This window comes from Rhinolophus sinicus, chromosome 1 (assembly GCF_057876585.1).
Source record: "Rhinolophus sinicus isolate RSI-liver-muscle chromosome 1, RSI-T2T, whole genome shotgun sequence".
Lineage (NCBI taxonomy): Eukaryota > Metazoa > Chordata > Mammalia > Chiroptera > Rhinolophidae > Rhinolophus > Rhinolophus sinicus.
This window is the reverse complement of record NC_142501.1, coordinates 23,723,202-23,739,645: the sequence shown is the minus strand read 5'-3', so window position 1 is coordinate 23,739,645 and position 16,444 is coordinate 23,723,202. Positions and strand designations below refer to the sequence as shown.

The window sequence follows — 16,444 nt, the reverse complement described above, 5'->3', positions numbered from 1 at the left end:
TATAAATCCCATTGTGTGTTCACCACCTGAAGTCAGTTCTCCTTCCATCACCATATATTTGATCCCCCTTACCCTCATCTCCCACCCCCCATCCTCCTTACCCTCTGGTAACCACTAAACTATTGTCTGTATCTATGAGTTTTTGTTTCTCATTTGTTTGTCTCGTTATTTTGTTGTTTTTGGTTTATATACCACATATCAGTGAAATCATATGGTTCTCTGCTTTTTCTGTCTGACTTATTTCGCTTAGCATAATACTCTCAAGATCCATCCATATTGTCACGAATCATCCTATATCATCTTTTCTTACCGCAGAATAGTATTCCATTGTGTATATATACCACAACTTCCTTATCCATCCATCGAAGGACATTTTGGTTGTTTCCATGTCTTGGCCACCGTAAACAAAGCTGAACAAATTTCTTTATTATTTTACTTCCCAGTCTTTATTTTGTTAATATGCATTGTGACTTCCCTACACATAAATAATGTAGCATTTTCCAAATGATTTGACCATGAAACCTTTTTGTTTTGTTTCACTTTTTGTTTCATAACTTCTCATGTTACTTGGAATATACCTAGTACATAAGGAAATGTTGTTTTCATGTGTAACAGCACAACACCCTCCAGAGGGCAGCAGATCCCCGTGGCATATGGCCAGTCACCTATTCATTGAACAGACTGACAAGGGTCGTGGAACATGTTCTATTATTATTCCAGTCATGAATGTAAAATTTCTAGCAAGTACAGGCATTGAAATTTAGCTTAAGGGTGATAATAGAATAAATGCGTGGCACTGAAATATAATAGTCAAAAATAAACCAATTGAGTCTCTGATTGGATTGAAAGGTTCAGATCACAGGACACATCTTTTCCTTCTTATCTTCCTTCTTACCTTCAGTCAAACAATAAATATGAATCAAATGTTCCATAAGGAATAAAATGAAGCATTAGAATCAGTTTCCTTCTCAAGGCGCTTACTAAGAGATTGGGGAGATATTTAGATAATGTAGCACATTACCTCATTGCCTTTCAAGCCTAGCTGCAAATTAGAATTACTGGGGGACACTTTTAAACAATAATAATGCCCAGGTCCCACCTCAGAACAATTAAATTTGAATCTCTGTATTTGGTTTCAGGTATGGCATTAAAAAAAGTTCTCAGATGATTTACTGAGTAGCCAGGGTTGAGAACCACTGTACTAAGATGATAAAACAATGTTTTAGGTAAGTGGTTGTCTGACCTTTTCAAAGAGGAGAAATTTAGGCTTGATTTCCCAGGGGAAATGTTTTAAATGTAGAAAAATACAAAAGGAAAACAGTCATTCTTACATCCTCTGTCCAAAGTTAGCTTTTACTAACATTTATTCTTTCTTAGCCATCAGGATTGCATACAACAAATCGAACAAAACCCTCTCATCTTACAGTCCCTAAACGTAACTTCAGAAAACATTGCATAGTCTTAGAGCAAAAGACATATTTTTTTTTGCCTCCAAAAATTCATTATAGCTCACCTTAGTTAACAAATAGCCTAACACATTCCAAATAGATCCATTGGACCCATGGGCCTCATCTTTTTCTCAGATGAGAACTAGAGAAATCATGGAGGTTTCGTGGCTCTTACCTGATAGCAAAAAGTGGCTGTGCAAGTACAGGTTTTCTGGCTACAATCTAAGGCCATTATCCACCTATGTAACATTCCTGGCCTCAGTGTCCTTACTTGGAAATAAAAAAACTGAAAGGGATTTTTCTTTAAGTTTTCTGTGTGTGTGAATACATAAGCAATATATACATCGATTTCTGAACATTTTGGAAAAAAACAGAACAATTAAAAACCCATAATCTTATCACCCAGAAGAGAGAGCCATTATTAACATTTTAACATATTTCATATTTCTCTCTAGAAAGAGGAAAAGAGAAAGACAGGAGGACACACACACACACACACACACACACACACAGATTAAGAATGGGATATCTGAGTAACCAGATGTATAAAAGGAAATCAACAAACAGAATATTTATTATTACTTTATGAAAATAAATTAAAACAAGACATGAATGATTCTTAGGAAAATATAAATTACATTAATTGACAATAATAAACAGCAGAAAACCTGAAGAAATCGAAAGCTACAAAAAAAACCCTGAAAACATTTGCAGAAGCTTACTTGCCTGACGTAGGTATCGTTACAATCCCATGTTATAGAATGGGAAACTTCATGGAAAGTCTACCCATCAAGGAATCAGCAGAGCTGGGAATTGCCAATAATAGTTCCCATGATCAAAATAACCACACTCAAAGAAGGTCTGGACCCCAACAAGAAAAATCTTATGCGATGGAAGGGGAGTCATTTAACAATCAGTAACCCAGCGCCTACACTGTTCAGGGTGCAGGGGATGCAAATATGAATAAGCAGGCAATGGTCCCTGTGGTCAAGAAGTTTCTAGTCGAGTCAAGACAGACAAATAATTATACAAACTATACTGCAATGAGTTAATTGCTATACCAGAGGTAGAAAAAAAAGTGTTAAGGGTGATAGAGCCCAGAGTTAGGAGTGATGCCATGGGAGCCTGGGAAGGGCTCATACTGAATGTACCACTTGGGCTGGCTTTGGAAGGCAGGCAGAGAAGGGACAGATGGGCATTCTATGCAGAGGGCACAGCCCGTGCAAAGGCACAACACTGTAGATAATCTATATGTTGACTTCTTCATTAAATCATCTTTAAAAACAATGCAAAGACATAATGCTGTTTTGACAAAAGGCAGTAGTTCTTAGTATCATCCTTTTCTTCTTCCATCAAGACAAAAACTGCTGTTAGTTCACATTAAAATGGTAGGACTATTTGGCAGGAATCCAGTGTATTCTTCCTTACTGAGTTGTCAGAGATTCTGCCATGCCATTTGTCTTCTAAGCAAGTTATTATGAAGGCTGTCAGTAAAGAGTAAAGATGAGGATAAGCAATATAGTCACCAGTCAGTAGGGGGCTGACAATCTGTTCATTCAGAATCAGCAGGGGGCCGTGGGAAAATGTCTATTTAAGCAAGCCTATGAAGGACCATCATTCAAAAGAGGGGGTAGGTTTGTAAAAAGCTAAGAAAGTCTTCCTCTAATTTTAATTCCCAGAAGCTGTCTGTGGGCCCTCTGTCTGCGTACGGAGAATAAAATAAAGACATTCTGACATGAGTGATCTTAATTTTGACCACTCACCAAAACCTGATTCGGAGACTGACAGATGAATCTGATGCGATACAGAAGGTCATGTGTATGGGCGATTAAGTCAACAGTCACATATCTGAAAATAACTCAGTCTGCAGTATAGGAATTGCATTGTCTTACTGAGGCTGTGAACGATGTGTGGAATTAAGATGCTTTGTTTGTTTTCCCTGAGGTTCTTTTAGTTTGGAATAGAAGAGCTAAGGAGCAAAGTTTGGAGAAAGACAGATCCTGGCTCTGAGGCTTATTCCTTGTGGCACTTTGAGCAAGTTACTTAGCAACTCTAGCTAATCCTACCTACTTCACAGAATTACTGTAAGAATTACATGAGGTCATGTAAAGTACTGGCACATAAGTGCTCAATAAATGGCAGCCGTAATGGTGGTGGTAGTGGTGGTGCTGCTGGCTTACATATTATATCGATCCAAGAAGAGTCTAGACTTTTCCCCAAACAGAATATGCACCTACAGGGAGAAGGAAACTTTTGTTGAGTCTAAATCATTATGGACAAATGAATTATACTATGAATAAAAATATTTTCTGCTGATGAATTTTATCCTTTTCATTGTCAATAATATAATCTAACCTGTTATCTATAATCAGACAGAAACAGAACCAGTTTAAGTTCCCTTCTTAATTGATCACATTTATAAACCAAGATACAGTCTCAACACCATCACTGCAAAATCTCATTTTACAGTGTATGGTTTTAAAACAATTATATTTTCCTGCCTAGCATTCTCAACATACATGGAAAACTGAAAGGTTTCATCTACAAGAAACTTACTGTTCCCTAAACTGAAAAACTATTCTGTCCTTTATTTGAGAGATGATTCTAATTAATATTTATTATTAATAATAATCAATAAACTATAATTAATTCTGTAATTGAAAATAGTTACAATGCAAGGGACATTTTTTATTTTAATCTTCATTTTTTCGTTATTAATTTAAAATATCAAAGAATAATAATATCAAAGATATATATTAAGATAATCTATTTCAATGCCTTAATTTGACTAATATGTAACTAAGACCTTGAGAGGTACAGGGACTGAACCACATATCAATGATACCAAGTGTAATATTTTACATATTTTCTTTTCAGAATTGCAGCAACTATAAATAACATAGCCTGATAATTGCTAGAACTAATGTGGTATGAAATAAACCTGACTCACTCCCGGTGACTCTACAAATTAGTGATGTCTGCAATATCCTGTCCTCAGCAGCCTGGCTCAGCAACTGTAGACTCATGCCTATGGCTTCTTTTATGAATCAGTCCATCTCATATTTGGTCTCCCTCTTTTCCTGCTGCCTTCTATACCCCTCCCCCCCATTACTGTCTTTTCCAAAGAACCCTGCCTTTCATTATGTGCCTGAAGTAGGACACTCAGTTTTGATATTTTCGCTTCCTGTGATGTTTCAGACTTAATTTGCTCTAGGATCCATATAAAGTAAGATTAATATTTAACATGAGAAAAAAACAACTTTAAATACAACTATCTTTATATAGATTACAGAAATATTTTGTTTCCCTTCACTAACAGCTAAAAAAATAAGTCAGACTTTAAAAATATATACCATGTTTCCCCGAAAATAGGTCTTATATTATTTTTTGCTCCAAAAGACACATTAGGGCTTATGTTCATGGAATGTCATCCTGATAAGTCATGCTAGGGCTTATTTTCCTGTTAGGTCTTATTTTCGGGGGAAAATGGTATTGAGCTTTTGAAAGTGAGCTTTGTAAAGTAGAAAAAGCATACAGTTTTCAGGATGAAACCCACTGTGTGGCCCTGCACAAGATGAGCCTGTTTCTCATCTTTAAAAAGGGGCCATAACCACTAAATCAGTCTGTGTGGTAAGATTCCCATTATAACAATTGTGAAGGAGCCTGGCACATAGTAGGAACTCAAAGTCTGTACAAAGGCTAAATATCCACCAAATGATGGTGAAACTTACGGAAAACCCCACTGAACTTTGGGGTAAATAATTCCAACTGTTTGGCATAAACTACACTAAAACAAAATTACTGTGTTCTGTCAGTGTTCTCCAACATTTATATGGACATTAAAATCAACATGAACATCTACTGAGCCCTTACATGGCCAAGCACAGCCCTACCCTCTTCACATTAATTATTTAATCCTCACAACCTCGTGGGTAGTGTTGTTTTAAAAGCCACTTATAGCTGAGGAAACAAAGGCCTTAGGGGGTTAAGAAACTACCCAACACCATCCCCAACAGATGGGCCGAGGTTCTGAATTCAGGCTGCCTCCCATCTTACCCACTAATCCATGATGCCTCAATACGCAACATTTAAGCCTAAATTCCAAAGTCATCTCCTTAGGGTTGCAAAAACAAAACCCAAACCAGCACTACTTAAAGCGTGTATTCTCCAAGAACTGCATTTAGCATTTCAGAGCTGAGCGAGCTGAACGTCTGTACTGGGGAAAAACAGGTGAGATTCTGATCAATACCTTTTTGCCATCGAGGATTATCCCGTGATAGCGTAAACATCCCCCACGTCCTTAATTATAAATACATGTAAAAAGACCCGACTGGGTTTCTGCTGGCAATGCAAAACAGATCGACAGGGAGACCACCACACCGTATTCTAGACTCAACTTGACCTCATTGAAATACATTCTGTACTTTCTACGGTGCGTTTCACCTCCCTCAGTCTAGTCTTGCTTTCCCACGTCCTTTAAAGTGGGTTGAAATAAGCATTACAGAATAGAGGTCACGTAGAAAGGGACTGTGGCAGAGCAGCGCCGAAATCACAGAATCTGTGGGAAAGTGAGGATAAAATTCTAGAGCCTCAAAAAAAAAAAAAATTCTAGAGCCTCAAACTCGTTCCCACAGGTGTAAAAGGACAAAGGAATGCCCCATTAGCCAGGTAGGCGAGAAATCACGTCCATCTCTCAGCCGGCCCCTGGAGGTGAGCAGACCAGACACCGGGCGGCCTCACTGTTTTTGCAGCCTCGCAGCGACGCTCCGGAGTCCAATAGCCCACAGCTTCCCATAGGGCCGCAAGCAGCGCGGATGGCACACACTAGCGCATTACCGCTGGTTGCCAGAGATACTGCCCAGCCATCTCACCCAATCAGCACATATCTCTTTGCGTCCAATCACAGGCGCGGAAGAGCTGAAGTCGGAGGTAAAAGGTCACGCCGCTTTTTGGCGGCCATTTCTCTTGGAGCACCGCGATTCCGGCCCTGCTGTAGGTGCTCCAGTCACGAGGGACGACAACAGCAGGGTCGGGGACTTGTAACCTGCAGCATTTGCCCGTCGTTACAATGGTAAGGAGGAAAAGAACAGCTGGAGTCGCCGGAGAGAAGGCGGGTGACCCGCCTTCCGGGCCTTGGTTGGTTCGCGCGTTTCCCATTCATCCGCGTGAGGAGCAGCGCCCCGGCTCGCTACCCGCTTTCTTCCTGCTCTGGGGTCTGAGGCGCGCGCTCCTTCCTCTGCCCTCCGCTCCCCAGGAGTGCACCTGCCCCCTTCCCCCTCTTCGTTTGAGCCTGAGGCATCTTTGCTGGCTGGAGCCGCAGGGTCAGGGTAACGACGAAGCGGTTTTTCGCGTCCCATTTACCACGCTGCGGAGTCCCCCTTTTCATTCCATGATGTTGGGACTCGCAGCCCCGCAGTGCCCTGGAACTCTGAGCTCAGGCTTTGGAGCATCCATTTGTTCATTTAGCAGATATTCAGCTCATGCTACCTGGCAGATGCTGTGCTAGGAGCTGGGAACATAAAGTGAAAAGTACTGATGCGAACCCAGTCAGCTGTGGGAGGCATTAATCAAATAGTAACGGAAGTATATAATTGCAAGTAGTGTTAAGTGCTAAGAAAGAAGTAGACAGGATGCTGTGATGGCACATTAGAAGAGTGGTCAGGGATGGCATTCCCTGGAAGGGGACGGATGCAATCTGAAACCTAAAGGACGTGAAAATACAGCGCCTTAAAAAGCAGGAGGAGGAGTGTACCAAGCACAGGGGACATGAGCATAGGCCCTAGGTACGGAAGGAAAGCTTGACCACTTAGAGGAATTGACAGAAAGCCACAGCTGCTTGCAAGAATAGTGGTTATGAGACAGGGTCAGGCAAGATCTCTCAGGTCATGTTAGGAGGTCAGCATTCTCCAAGTGCAAGTGGAAGCCATTGGTGCATTTAAGCAGAGCTATAACATGATTTAAAAATAGTAAAAATAATAGATAATAAGTTGGAGAAAGACAGGAGTGACAATGGGAGACTCAGGAGGTTATTGTGGTTGTCCCATGTCCTTTGAGATCACTGAATATGCTTATCTTAAATGGGTTTAGTTTTCATAGCTAAGTTTCTTGGTTCTTTCTTTGGGCTGATGGGTGAGCAGATGAGGGACAGAAAAAATGTCTGAATTCACTGAGGATACTCTCGTTTGCAGAATAAACAAACATTAAGTAGTAGCTCATATATAGAAGGCACTGCTAAGTCAGGTAAGACCCAGTCCTAGCTCCCAGAATTCAGCGAAAGACTGTCAAATGTGATCTGTCCCCTGCTTCATTCTGTAGCCTCATATATGGGACTCTGACAACACTGAATTGTTTGTATGTCCCTGACATCACTTTGTTGCTTAATTCTTCCTTCCTTTTACATAGGTAGCTTCCCCTGCCTATTTTTTCCCTCTAGAAATACCTCTCATCCTTTAAATCGGAGGCATTATTTCCTTTTCTCTTGATGCTGGATTAGTTTGGTACCCTTATACATAGCATATCTCCTCTTACTACAATGCAATATAAATTGTCTCTCTCTGTGTGTTTTGTCCTTCCCCCTCCCACTGTGAGCTTCTTGAGGACAAACATTGTCACCTGCATTATTGTTATTGTTTTCTTTTTTCTTTGTTTCTTTTTTTTTTTTTTTAACTGCCTTTACCTTTGTTTCTTTATAGCCTGGAACAGTGAATGATGCATATTAGGTATTCAGTGTTTCTTAAGGAAATAATGAATACTTTTTTATAAATTTTGATGGGTTGAAGAAGAAATTGGCTAATTAGGTATTTACATTTCTCTGGTGCTCTTCAACAAATAAAAGTGAAAATTAATGTGAGGAGTCAAGAGTTTGCTTCATTTGGATACCATCAAATTTTGGTGCTTTGGTAGCAAAGACTAGGTGGTGGGAGCTTAGTTCAGGAAAATGATTGACTGAGTTCTTTTTTTGTTCATTTTGCAGAGTTTGCCCCTTAATCCCAAACCTTTCCTCAATGGATTGACAGGGAAGCCAGTAATGGTGAAACTTAAGTGGGGAATGGAGTACAAAGGCTACCTGGTATCTGTAGATGGCTATATGAACATGCAGGTAAGTTAAAGATTTATAAAGATCATTAAATTGTATTTATTTTCTTCACCTTATTCCTCAAAGGTTTAGTGTGACTTATAAGAATAAAATTAATGAAATTGACAAAGCAAAATTCAGGAATAGAGTCAAGGACAGGATATTATAACTGATAAACTACGTATGAGAAAGGTGTTAAACAAAAAATCAGCCACAGATGTGACTCCTAGTGATTAAAGCAAGAAGAGCTCAGATGTTTGATTCATAATGCCATAAGGAAAACACATTGGTTTTCACAAAAAGCAAAACGTCCCAGCACTTAGCTCTGAAAGAAATTTTTCAAGTGAAATTCTTAAGTCTTTTAATGAATGCTAAAGGCACAACATCAAAGTAATTCCATAAAAGCATTTCTTGAGGGAGAAAGCATACCAGCCAAAGGAATTGATTAACTGACTACATGTCTGTTACACTAGCTTCTGTAAATGTTTCAGCCAGGTTTTTAAAAATATATATAACATAAAATTTACCACTTTAACCATTTTCACGCATGCAACTCAGTGGCATTAAGTACATTCACATTGTTGTGCAGCCGTTACCAGTATCCACTTCCCCAGTTTTTTCATAAACCCAAAATGGAAGTCTGTACCCATTAAACAATAACTCTACCCATTAAATAATAACGCCCCCTTTCCCTTGCCCCAGCCCTTGGCAAATACTATTCTTTCTGTGTATTCTAGGTACCTATATAAATAGAATCCTACAATGTTTGTTCTTTTGGCTTATTTCATTTAACATAATATTTTCAAGGTTCATCCATGTTGTAGCATGTATCAGAATTTCATTCCTTTTTACCGCTGAAATAAATATTCCATTGCATATATATACTGCATTTTAATCCATTCTTCTGTTGATGGACATTTGAATTATTCCACTTTTTGGCTATTGTGAATAATGCGGTGAACATGACTGTACAGATATCTGCCAGAGTCTCGGCTTTCATTTCTTTTGGGTATATATCCAGAAATGGAACGCTGGATCATATAGTGATTCTCTGTTTAATTTTTTGAGACACTGCCATACTGTTTTCCATAGCAGGAGTGCCATTTTACATTCCATCAGCAATGCCCACAGATTCCAATTTCTTCACGTTCTTACTAACACCTGTTGTTTTTGTTTTTGTTTTTTTTGGATAATAGTCATCCTGGTGAGTGTGAAGTGGTATCTTCATTGTTTTGACTTGCATTTTCCTAATTAGCAGTACTGAGATCTTTTTATGTCCTTAGTGGCCATTTATACAGTCTTCTTTGGAGAAATGTCTAGTTATGCCCTTTACCCATTTTTAAATTGGGGTCTTTGTTTTTTGTTGCATAGTTATAGTTTCCAGCCAGGTTTTTGAAGAAACAATTTGAGGTTATATTTTTCTGAAACTCAGGTATTTATGTGACTGGTTAATGGCAGATGGATGAATTTTAAAGGTTACCTAGACAGGTGGTCAGTCCAACCATGATTCCAGGTATTCCATACTGGTAGGACTTATAACTTGTAGGCAGAATACTAACAGGATTACTTGCAGGCAAAAAGCTGAGATTTTCCTTAATTTAAGAGTTTACCCCCTGAATAGATGATGCTCAGGTCCCCAAAGTTCTTATAGAGCATGGTTTTGTCCTGGAAAATTCCCCAAGTAGGAATCATTTATGAAGGCCATAGAAGAATCTGAAGAGTGCCCCTTGTGCTGAAAATGTTCCAGACTTAGAACAACTTTATGAATGTTCCAGACTTAGAACAACTTCCAGACTTACACAACTTTATGAATATAGTTAAAACCACTGACCTGTACACTTTAGAAAGTGAATTTTATGTTACAGGAATTATATCTCAGTAAAAAAAAAAAAAAAAAAGGAATAAAGAATACCCACCAAATATTTGGTTTTAAAATGGAGCTTCCTGGTGAGCCTGCCAGTTATGGAATGTATCTCTAAGTAACTAACCACATTGATGATGCCTAAAATATCATAAATAAATGTTTACCACAGAATAGATATATAACCCACCATCCACAATTTAGTAATGAAAATGTTGAGTTTCAGTATTTATGAGTGAATTTCAAATGCCAATTCCTGAGGCGTTTTGGGTCAAAAATTTTTAATGAGTTTATTATTATTGTTGTTATTATTACTAAAGTATAGTTGCTTAAAACTATATGTTTAGTTTTAGGTGTATACCATAGAGATTCAACATTTATATACCCTACAGTGTGATTACCACAATAAGTCTAGTAATCATCTGTCATTGTACAAAGTTATTATGATATTATTGACTGTATTCCCTGGGCAGATAATTACATCCCTGTGAATATTTTATAAATGGAAGTTTGTAAGGTCGTTCTTCATTTTTAACCTTTTAAGAACTTTTTTTCTGTTTATTAGCACATAATTAAAAAAAAAATTCTTATTCAGTTCTTTGGTTTGGATGATGACTAATATCAAAGTACTTGGTATTTTAGCCATAGCTTTTGTACACCCATTGGGTTCCTCAATATGTTACTACAGTGGAACATCATTACTCCAAGAAAAGTTAATGTCTGCTTGCTTCTTTGCAATTGAATTTTCAGAAAACTTTTTAATTGAAATGTACTCAATAAATTGGGAGACTGCCTTCCTCAATACATTGTTTTATTGTCTAATAGAAAAACGTATTACACAACAGAGATTTAAAAAACTATGTTGAAATGAGCTTTACTATATATTAGTTCTATATCCATCAATGTTAAACTTTACTGAGTATTTATATGAAACTAAAAAGTACTACAATAGTAATAGAAAGGTTATCTTCTAGTATTAATTATAGATAAATGTGAGTTGGTATAAAAAGGTCTCAGTTAATAAGTTCTGTCACCAGTGTTAGGTGTTTTATACTATTTACTTTCTGTATCATACTAATGTGTTTTCTTTTTATTTAAAGCTTGCAAACACAGAAGAATACATAGATGGAGCATTGTCTGGACATCTGGGTGAAGTTTTAATAAGGTAACCAAACAGCAGTAATTGTATATATAACGAGTATTAGAAATAATTTAGTGCTTCAATTTCAGAATTACGTTTTAAGTTCCTATTTAACATAGTAGTCTACAACTAGACTTCAGGAGTCTTTGAAATTGTTAAAGTTGTCAAAGAAGATTTAAATATTTTGGAGCTATTCATCCTTAAGATTTTTCTAGTATTGATATTAAACTTCTAGCTCTTAGCTGGAACCTTTTTCAATGATTTTAATTGTAGGAGCTTGGTTTTGAATTTTAGTTGTGTCTGGATGCATTTTTGGGATTTTTGTTACACTCATTTTCTAGAACTAACTTTACACCCAATTTAGTCATTATTCTCTTTGGAAGATCATGAGATACCATTTTATAACAACCAAATGGTAAAAAAAAAAATAAGTGCCATGTGCTTTTTAAAAAAACAATGGTAGAAACATTTTTTTAAAAGAGAAAGAATAAATGATATATTGTAAATTTAGCATTCAGTATTTTTTATAATGAAAAAAATCTAGTAGTTGTAAATCAGATCTTATGTGGTTTCCAGTTGGAACAACAAAATGCACTGTTTTTCTATTTACAGGTGTAATAATGTGCTTTATATCAGGGGTGTTGAAGAAGAGGAAGAAGATGGGGAAATGAGAGAATAACATCTTTTGTGGGTATTTTTTTATAAAATAAAAAAATTTTCATTCTGACTGGTGAACTATTCATATTCAGATATTTACAGGCAAAGTTCAAATGTTGAAACAATTGAAAGATTATCCACAAAAGTAATGCTTGAAAAATCACCCAACTTCATTCAAGCTGGTTTTCTTTTGGAAGCCCAATACTCTATTTTTTTCTAAAAGGGAAAATTATTTATATGCTTTATGTTTATAAAGGTGAATTTCATCCCTTTCTTGTAATTATATATTAACTGAGACCTTTTAAAAGCAACTGCTTTTAAAGTTATTTTGAGCCATTTTTAACATGTATAAAGTTAAACATTTTCTTACAAATATATAATGTATTTTACTTAGTTGACAAATTACATAATATATCAGTGTAAGCTAAATAATGTACACATATTATAGCTAAAATTGAAACATCACCTGAAAATTTAAATGATTGTGGATATAGAACACAACAGAAATTGTAAACACATTTAGGCTGAAGACATGGTTTGTTCACTTAAGAGAATTAAGTTTTCTGAACAGAACTCCTTAATGTGAGTTAAAAACTAGTCTTACAGTTATGTTCTAAGAACATAACCTAGTGGTTTTCGTTTCAGTTTTAAACTCCTCAAAAACCCTTAAGATGTGTTAGAGTTGAACATTAAAATCTATACTCCATGGTGATAAAATGTATACTGTGAACTTTCCTGTGGACTGGTTTTTTCAACCAGACTTTAAATGGGTCATTTAAAGTCTGATGTTGACAGAGACTGCCACTGCTGCAATTTAATGATCGTTCACCATATAATTACATCAGTAGACTTTAGATGTGAATCCCCAACTGGGACAACTCAACGTGTAGATATATAATGTTTAGAATAATACTTAAAATATGGATAATGAAAGGCTTCAACAACAAAACAAAATAACTCCCATTCCCAATCCTGTAACCTTTAGAACAAAGCCTCTCTTCAAATTGGGTAGGCCAGCATATAGGGCAGAATATTGCCATCATTGAAAGCCAAAATCTACAAAATATACCTAAAACATTACTGCTTCAATTCAAGTGAAAAAATATTCATCCTCTACTGATTTTGTTTTTGTATCCTTGATTAAAAGTAGTTCATGTTTGTCACTGGATGGAGGTTTTGAACGGTAGACAAGTCGTCTTCCCAGCTGAAACAAAAGAAAAAATATTTAATATTCTTCAGTATAACGTTTCTTATTGAAGTGTAAATAAATTACTAATATTAACTTGATTTTTTCCCCAAGGAATAATGTGGTTTAGAATAGTAAATAATTAGTTACAAAGGGATTGAGAACCTTGGGCCAACATGCTAGGCAAAGTAAAGTAACTGATGGCACATTGGAGTATGCAGAAGATAAAGCAGTTAGGTTTTATGGGGAAGTGGGAGATTTAGGTCAATTCAGACATGTCAGCCTAGAAAAGGACCATGCCTGAGGCCAGCATTTCTCAGTGCCACATCTAGTTTTTCTTCCATTGGTTGGAAGAGATTGCTCTTCTCTGTTGAGAGTACCTGTTGACTAGCATTTTAAAATCCTGTTAAACAAAACTTGAGAAAACCATGTGCTGTCTTCAACACTAGTAATCCTGTTGACTCTTGGAAGTGTTCCCACCAGAACAGGCTCAGGGAAATCCCTAGTTTCACACCTGTTCATTCTCTCTGGGGCATACACTAAAGTACATCGTGCTAATTATTTTTCTCTTTTAGTCTTATCCCCCATAATCTTTTTTTGTTTTGTTTTGCTTATATATCTGAATTTGTGTAAATTAAATGGATGAGAAAACTATTTATATTCTACTGGACTTCACATTTGAGGGGACATCTCCTTTGTGTCTCAAAACGGGCGCTTCCCCTATGTGAAACAGTGCCCTGCATTGGAGAATGTTTGACATTCCTGGCCCAGTGAACTAAACAGTAGTGTTCCTGCCTATTATACCAACAAAATTGTCCTTAGGGGACAGGAATCCCTAAATTACTTTTTGAAAGTCAGAATTTTGTTTTCCACTGTCAGTGATCTCCTTTGGTAACTTTTGGTATTAATATGTCTGAGAAAATCTCCAGTGATGAAGTGTCCCAGCTGGGTAAGAACTTCTATCACAGATCTTCATGCCTTGTCAACTTATCAGATCATTATTTTTTTTTCCAATTTTCTTCCAGTTTTAGTTTTCATTCTCAGTTTTTGTTTGTTAATTCAATAAGCACTTGTGGAGTGTCCACTCTGTGGCAGGCATTGGGGATACAAAGGTCATAAAACTCATTCATGGTCTAGAAGGAAAGATGGATATATTTTAAAATAATCATTTCAATTTTGTGGGTTTATTGAATAGCATGTACATATGGGAGGGTGATGAATGGTTAATTCTTTGGGAAGAAGAGGACAAGTCAGGTCTTCATAGGAAGCGTTGAACTTTTTAGAAAAGCACAGACTTTTAAAAATGCTTATTTAAATAAACTAACATTTAAATAGTTAAATAAAATAAGGTAATTATCACCTTTTGACATACATATTCAGTTATCATACTTCAGAACTTTTTTCAAGTACTTCAAAAGGCTGGTTGTGAGGTGCACAGCATTCACTGTAGGTTAGCTATTTCTATGGTAAGGATCAATGTCCACATTAGCTTTGTAGATAGCTTTGAAATTGGCTTCCTGGAATATATTTTAGACCCTAACTTAGAGGAGGGAGAGTGGCATCCGGAAACAAAAGGCCCTGCACACACAGTGCAGAGGCGTGGACCGTAAGCACTCAGTGACTGCCCAGTCCCCAGCTTCTTACTGCAGGGGATCGTGCAATATAAAGAACCTTGGCTTCTGGTCCTGACTCGGCTGCTAAATCTGAAGTGACACTGGGTAAATCGTTTTAACTTCAACCATTAATCTCATTATTTTTACAGTGTGAGGATTGGAAGACCCTTCCAATTAAATGTGATTCTCTGGGTTCACTATCTTCATTGTTAAGTGAAAGAAGCAAAGTTCATAGCTACCATTTATAAGAAGAATATACACAAATATATAGGATATTTTTGGAAGGATGGGGATGAAACTCAGCAGTGGTTGCTTCCAGGGAGGGGAACTGAGGATGACTTAATTTTCACTGAATACTCTTGTATCTTTTGAACTTTGAACCATATGCTTGTACCACCTATTATTTTAAAAAAATAATTCTCTGGTTTCATGAACCTGGAGCTTAAGAAAAAGAGGAGAGGGGACAGGTTTACTAAAAAGGAGGTCTAATGGAGAACTGTTACCCAGAAATTTGAATTGTAAAAGTAGCAAGGAACCAGAGAGACCAATTGAAGCTGTAAGCAAGAAAGATTATTTTACTGAAGTTCATCCTGGATAATTTAGATGGATTAGGCATTTTGTTTTCATACCACAAAAGCACTCACATTGATGTATCTGGACCTATTAATAACAAAACACAAACCTTTTTCTTTGGTTGTGCTACTGCTCTTTCAAGAGCAGCTTTTAGCCTTTCCTCCTGGTGTCTTTGTTTTTCTTTCATTTTCTCTTCACGCAACCTGGCAAGAGGAGAACATTTTCTTCTAAGTATAAATCACAGTTGGAAAGTAAAAAACACCTACATCATTACTATTTGGTAATGAACTATTATAAGATTTCCATTAAGGTTAAATGAAAATAATAATTTATCTGCAGCCATAACTATGGCTTTTGAATATTTATGTGAAGTCTCAACAACATCCTGTTTGTGTTGAAGTGGGAAGAAATTGCATGTTGCCATTTGGGTAAAAATCTATTCCGATCTTGGTCTAAAACAAGCAGTTCAGCCAAAACCTCATCGCTCCACTTACTTGTCAGCATTTCACAGTTTATCTACACAACAGCAACTTGGATTAACTGGCAGTTATTCCCCCCCTTTTAAACCTGTTTATTGAACATGCAGAAAAGTACCCAAATCATGAGTATGTAGTTCAATGAATTATCACAAAAGTGTATTTTCCAGTTAATTTTTTTGAATGGTATTTTCAAGACCAAGAAATGCTATTTATCTTGTTTTCTTTGGGGTTGTGAAAATAAAATTAGATGACCTATGCAGTCTCTACTCCAATGCCTGGTGCAGAATTGGCAATAAGTGATAGCTATTTTGTGGACATATTTAATTTTACGTATAACTGAACATTTTTTTAATACAAAATTAGGTATTAGGTGCGTCCAAACCATGGGGAAAATCAACTAAAATCCTCTTT

General features: G+C 36.8%; 2 protein-coding genes across 2 annotated transcripts in view; one reads left to right on the top strand and one right to left on the bottom strand.

Annotated features, from left to right (window-relative positions):
• Positions 1–6,360: 6,360 nt before the first annotated feature.
• Positions 6,361–12,252, top strand: SNRPF (small nuclear ribonucleoprotein polypeptide F). The gene is made up of 4 exons (XM_019732190.3): positions 6,361–6,519; positions 8,422–8,547; positions 11,485–11,549; positions 12,138–12,252. Exons 1-4 carry the CDS (start codon positions 6,517–6,519, stop codon positions 12,202–12,204), a joined length of 261 nt encoding a protein of 86 aa, XP_019587749.1. The 5' UTR covers positions 6,361–6,516; the 3' UTR covers positions 12,205–12,252.
• Positions 12,253–12,457: 205 nt separating this feature from the next.
• CCDC38 (coiled-coil domain containing 38) overlaps positions 12,458–16,444 on the bottom strand; it is a 40,033-nt gene continuing 36,046 nt past the window's right edge. The window contains exons 15-16 of the mRNA XM_074326182.2: positions 15,664–15,757; positions 12,458–13,386 (exon numbers count right to left, since the gene is read on the bottom strand). Of these exons, the coding sequence (XP_074182283.2) occupies positions 13,273–13,386; positions 15,664–15,757 (208 nt within the window). The 3' untranslated portion in view covers positions 12,458–13,272. The remainder of the gene's footprint in view (positions 13,387–15,663; positions 15,758–16,444) is intronic.

Bases quoted from the DNA above. Each gene is read 5' to 3' on its own strand.
- SNRPF (XM_019732190.3), top strand. The intron at 8,548-11,484 runs GTAAGTTAAAGA...TTTTATTTAAAG, and splicing joins ATGGCTATATGAACATGCAG to CTTGCAAACACAGAAGAATA. The intron at 11,550-12,137 runs GTAACCAAACAG...TTCTATTTACAG, and splicing joins CTGGGTGAAGTTTTAATAAG to GTGTAATAATGTGCTTTATA.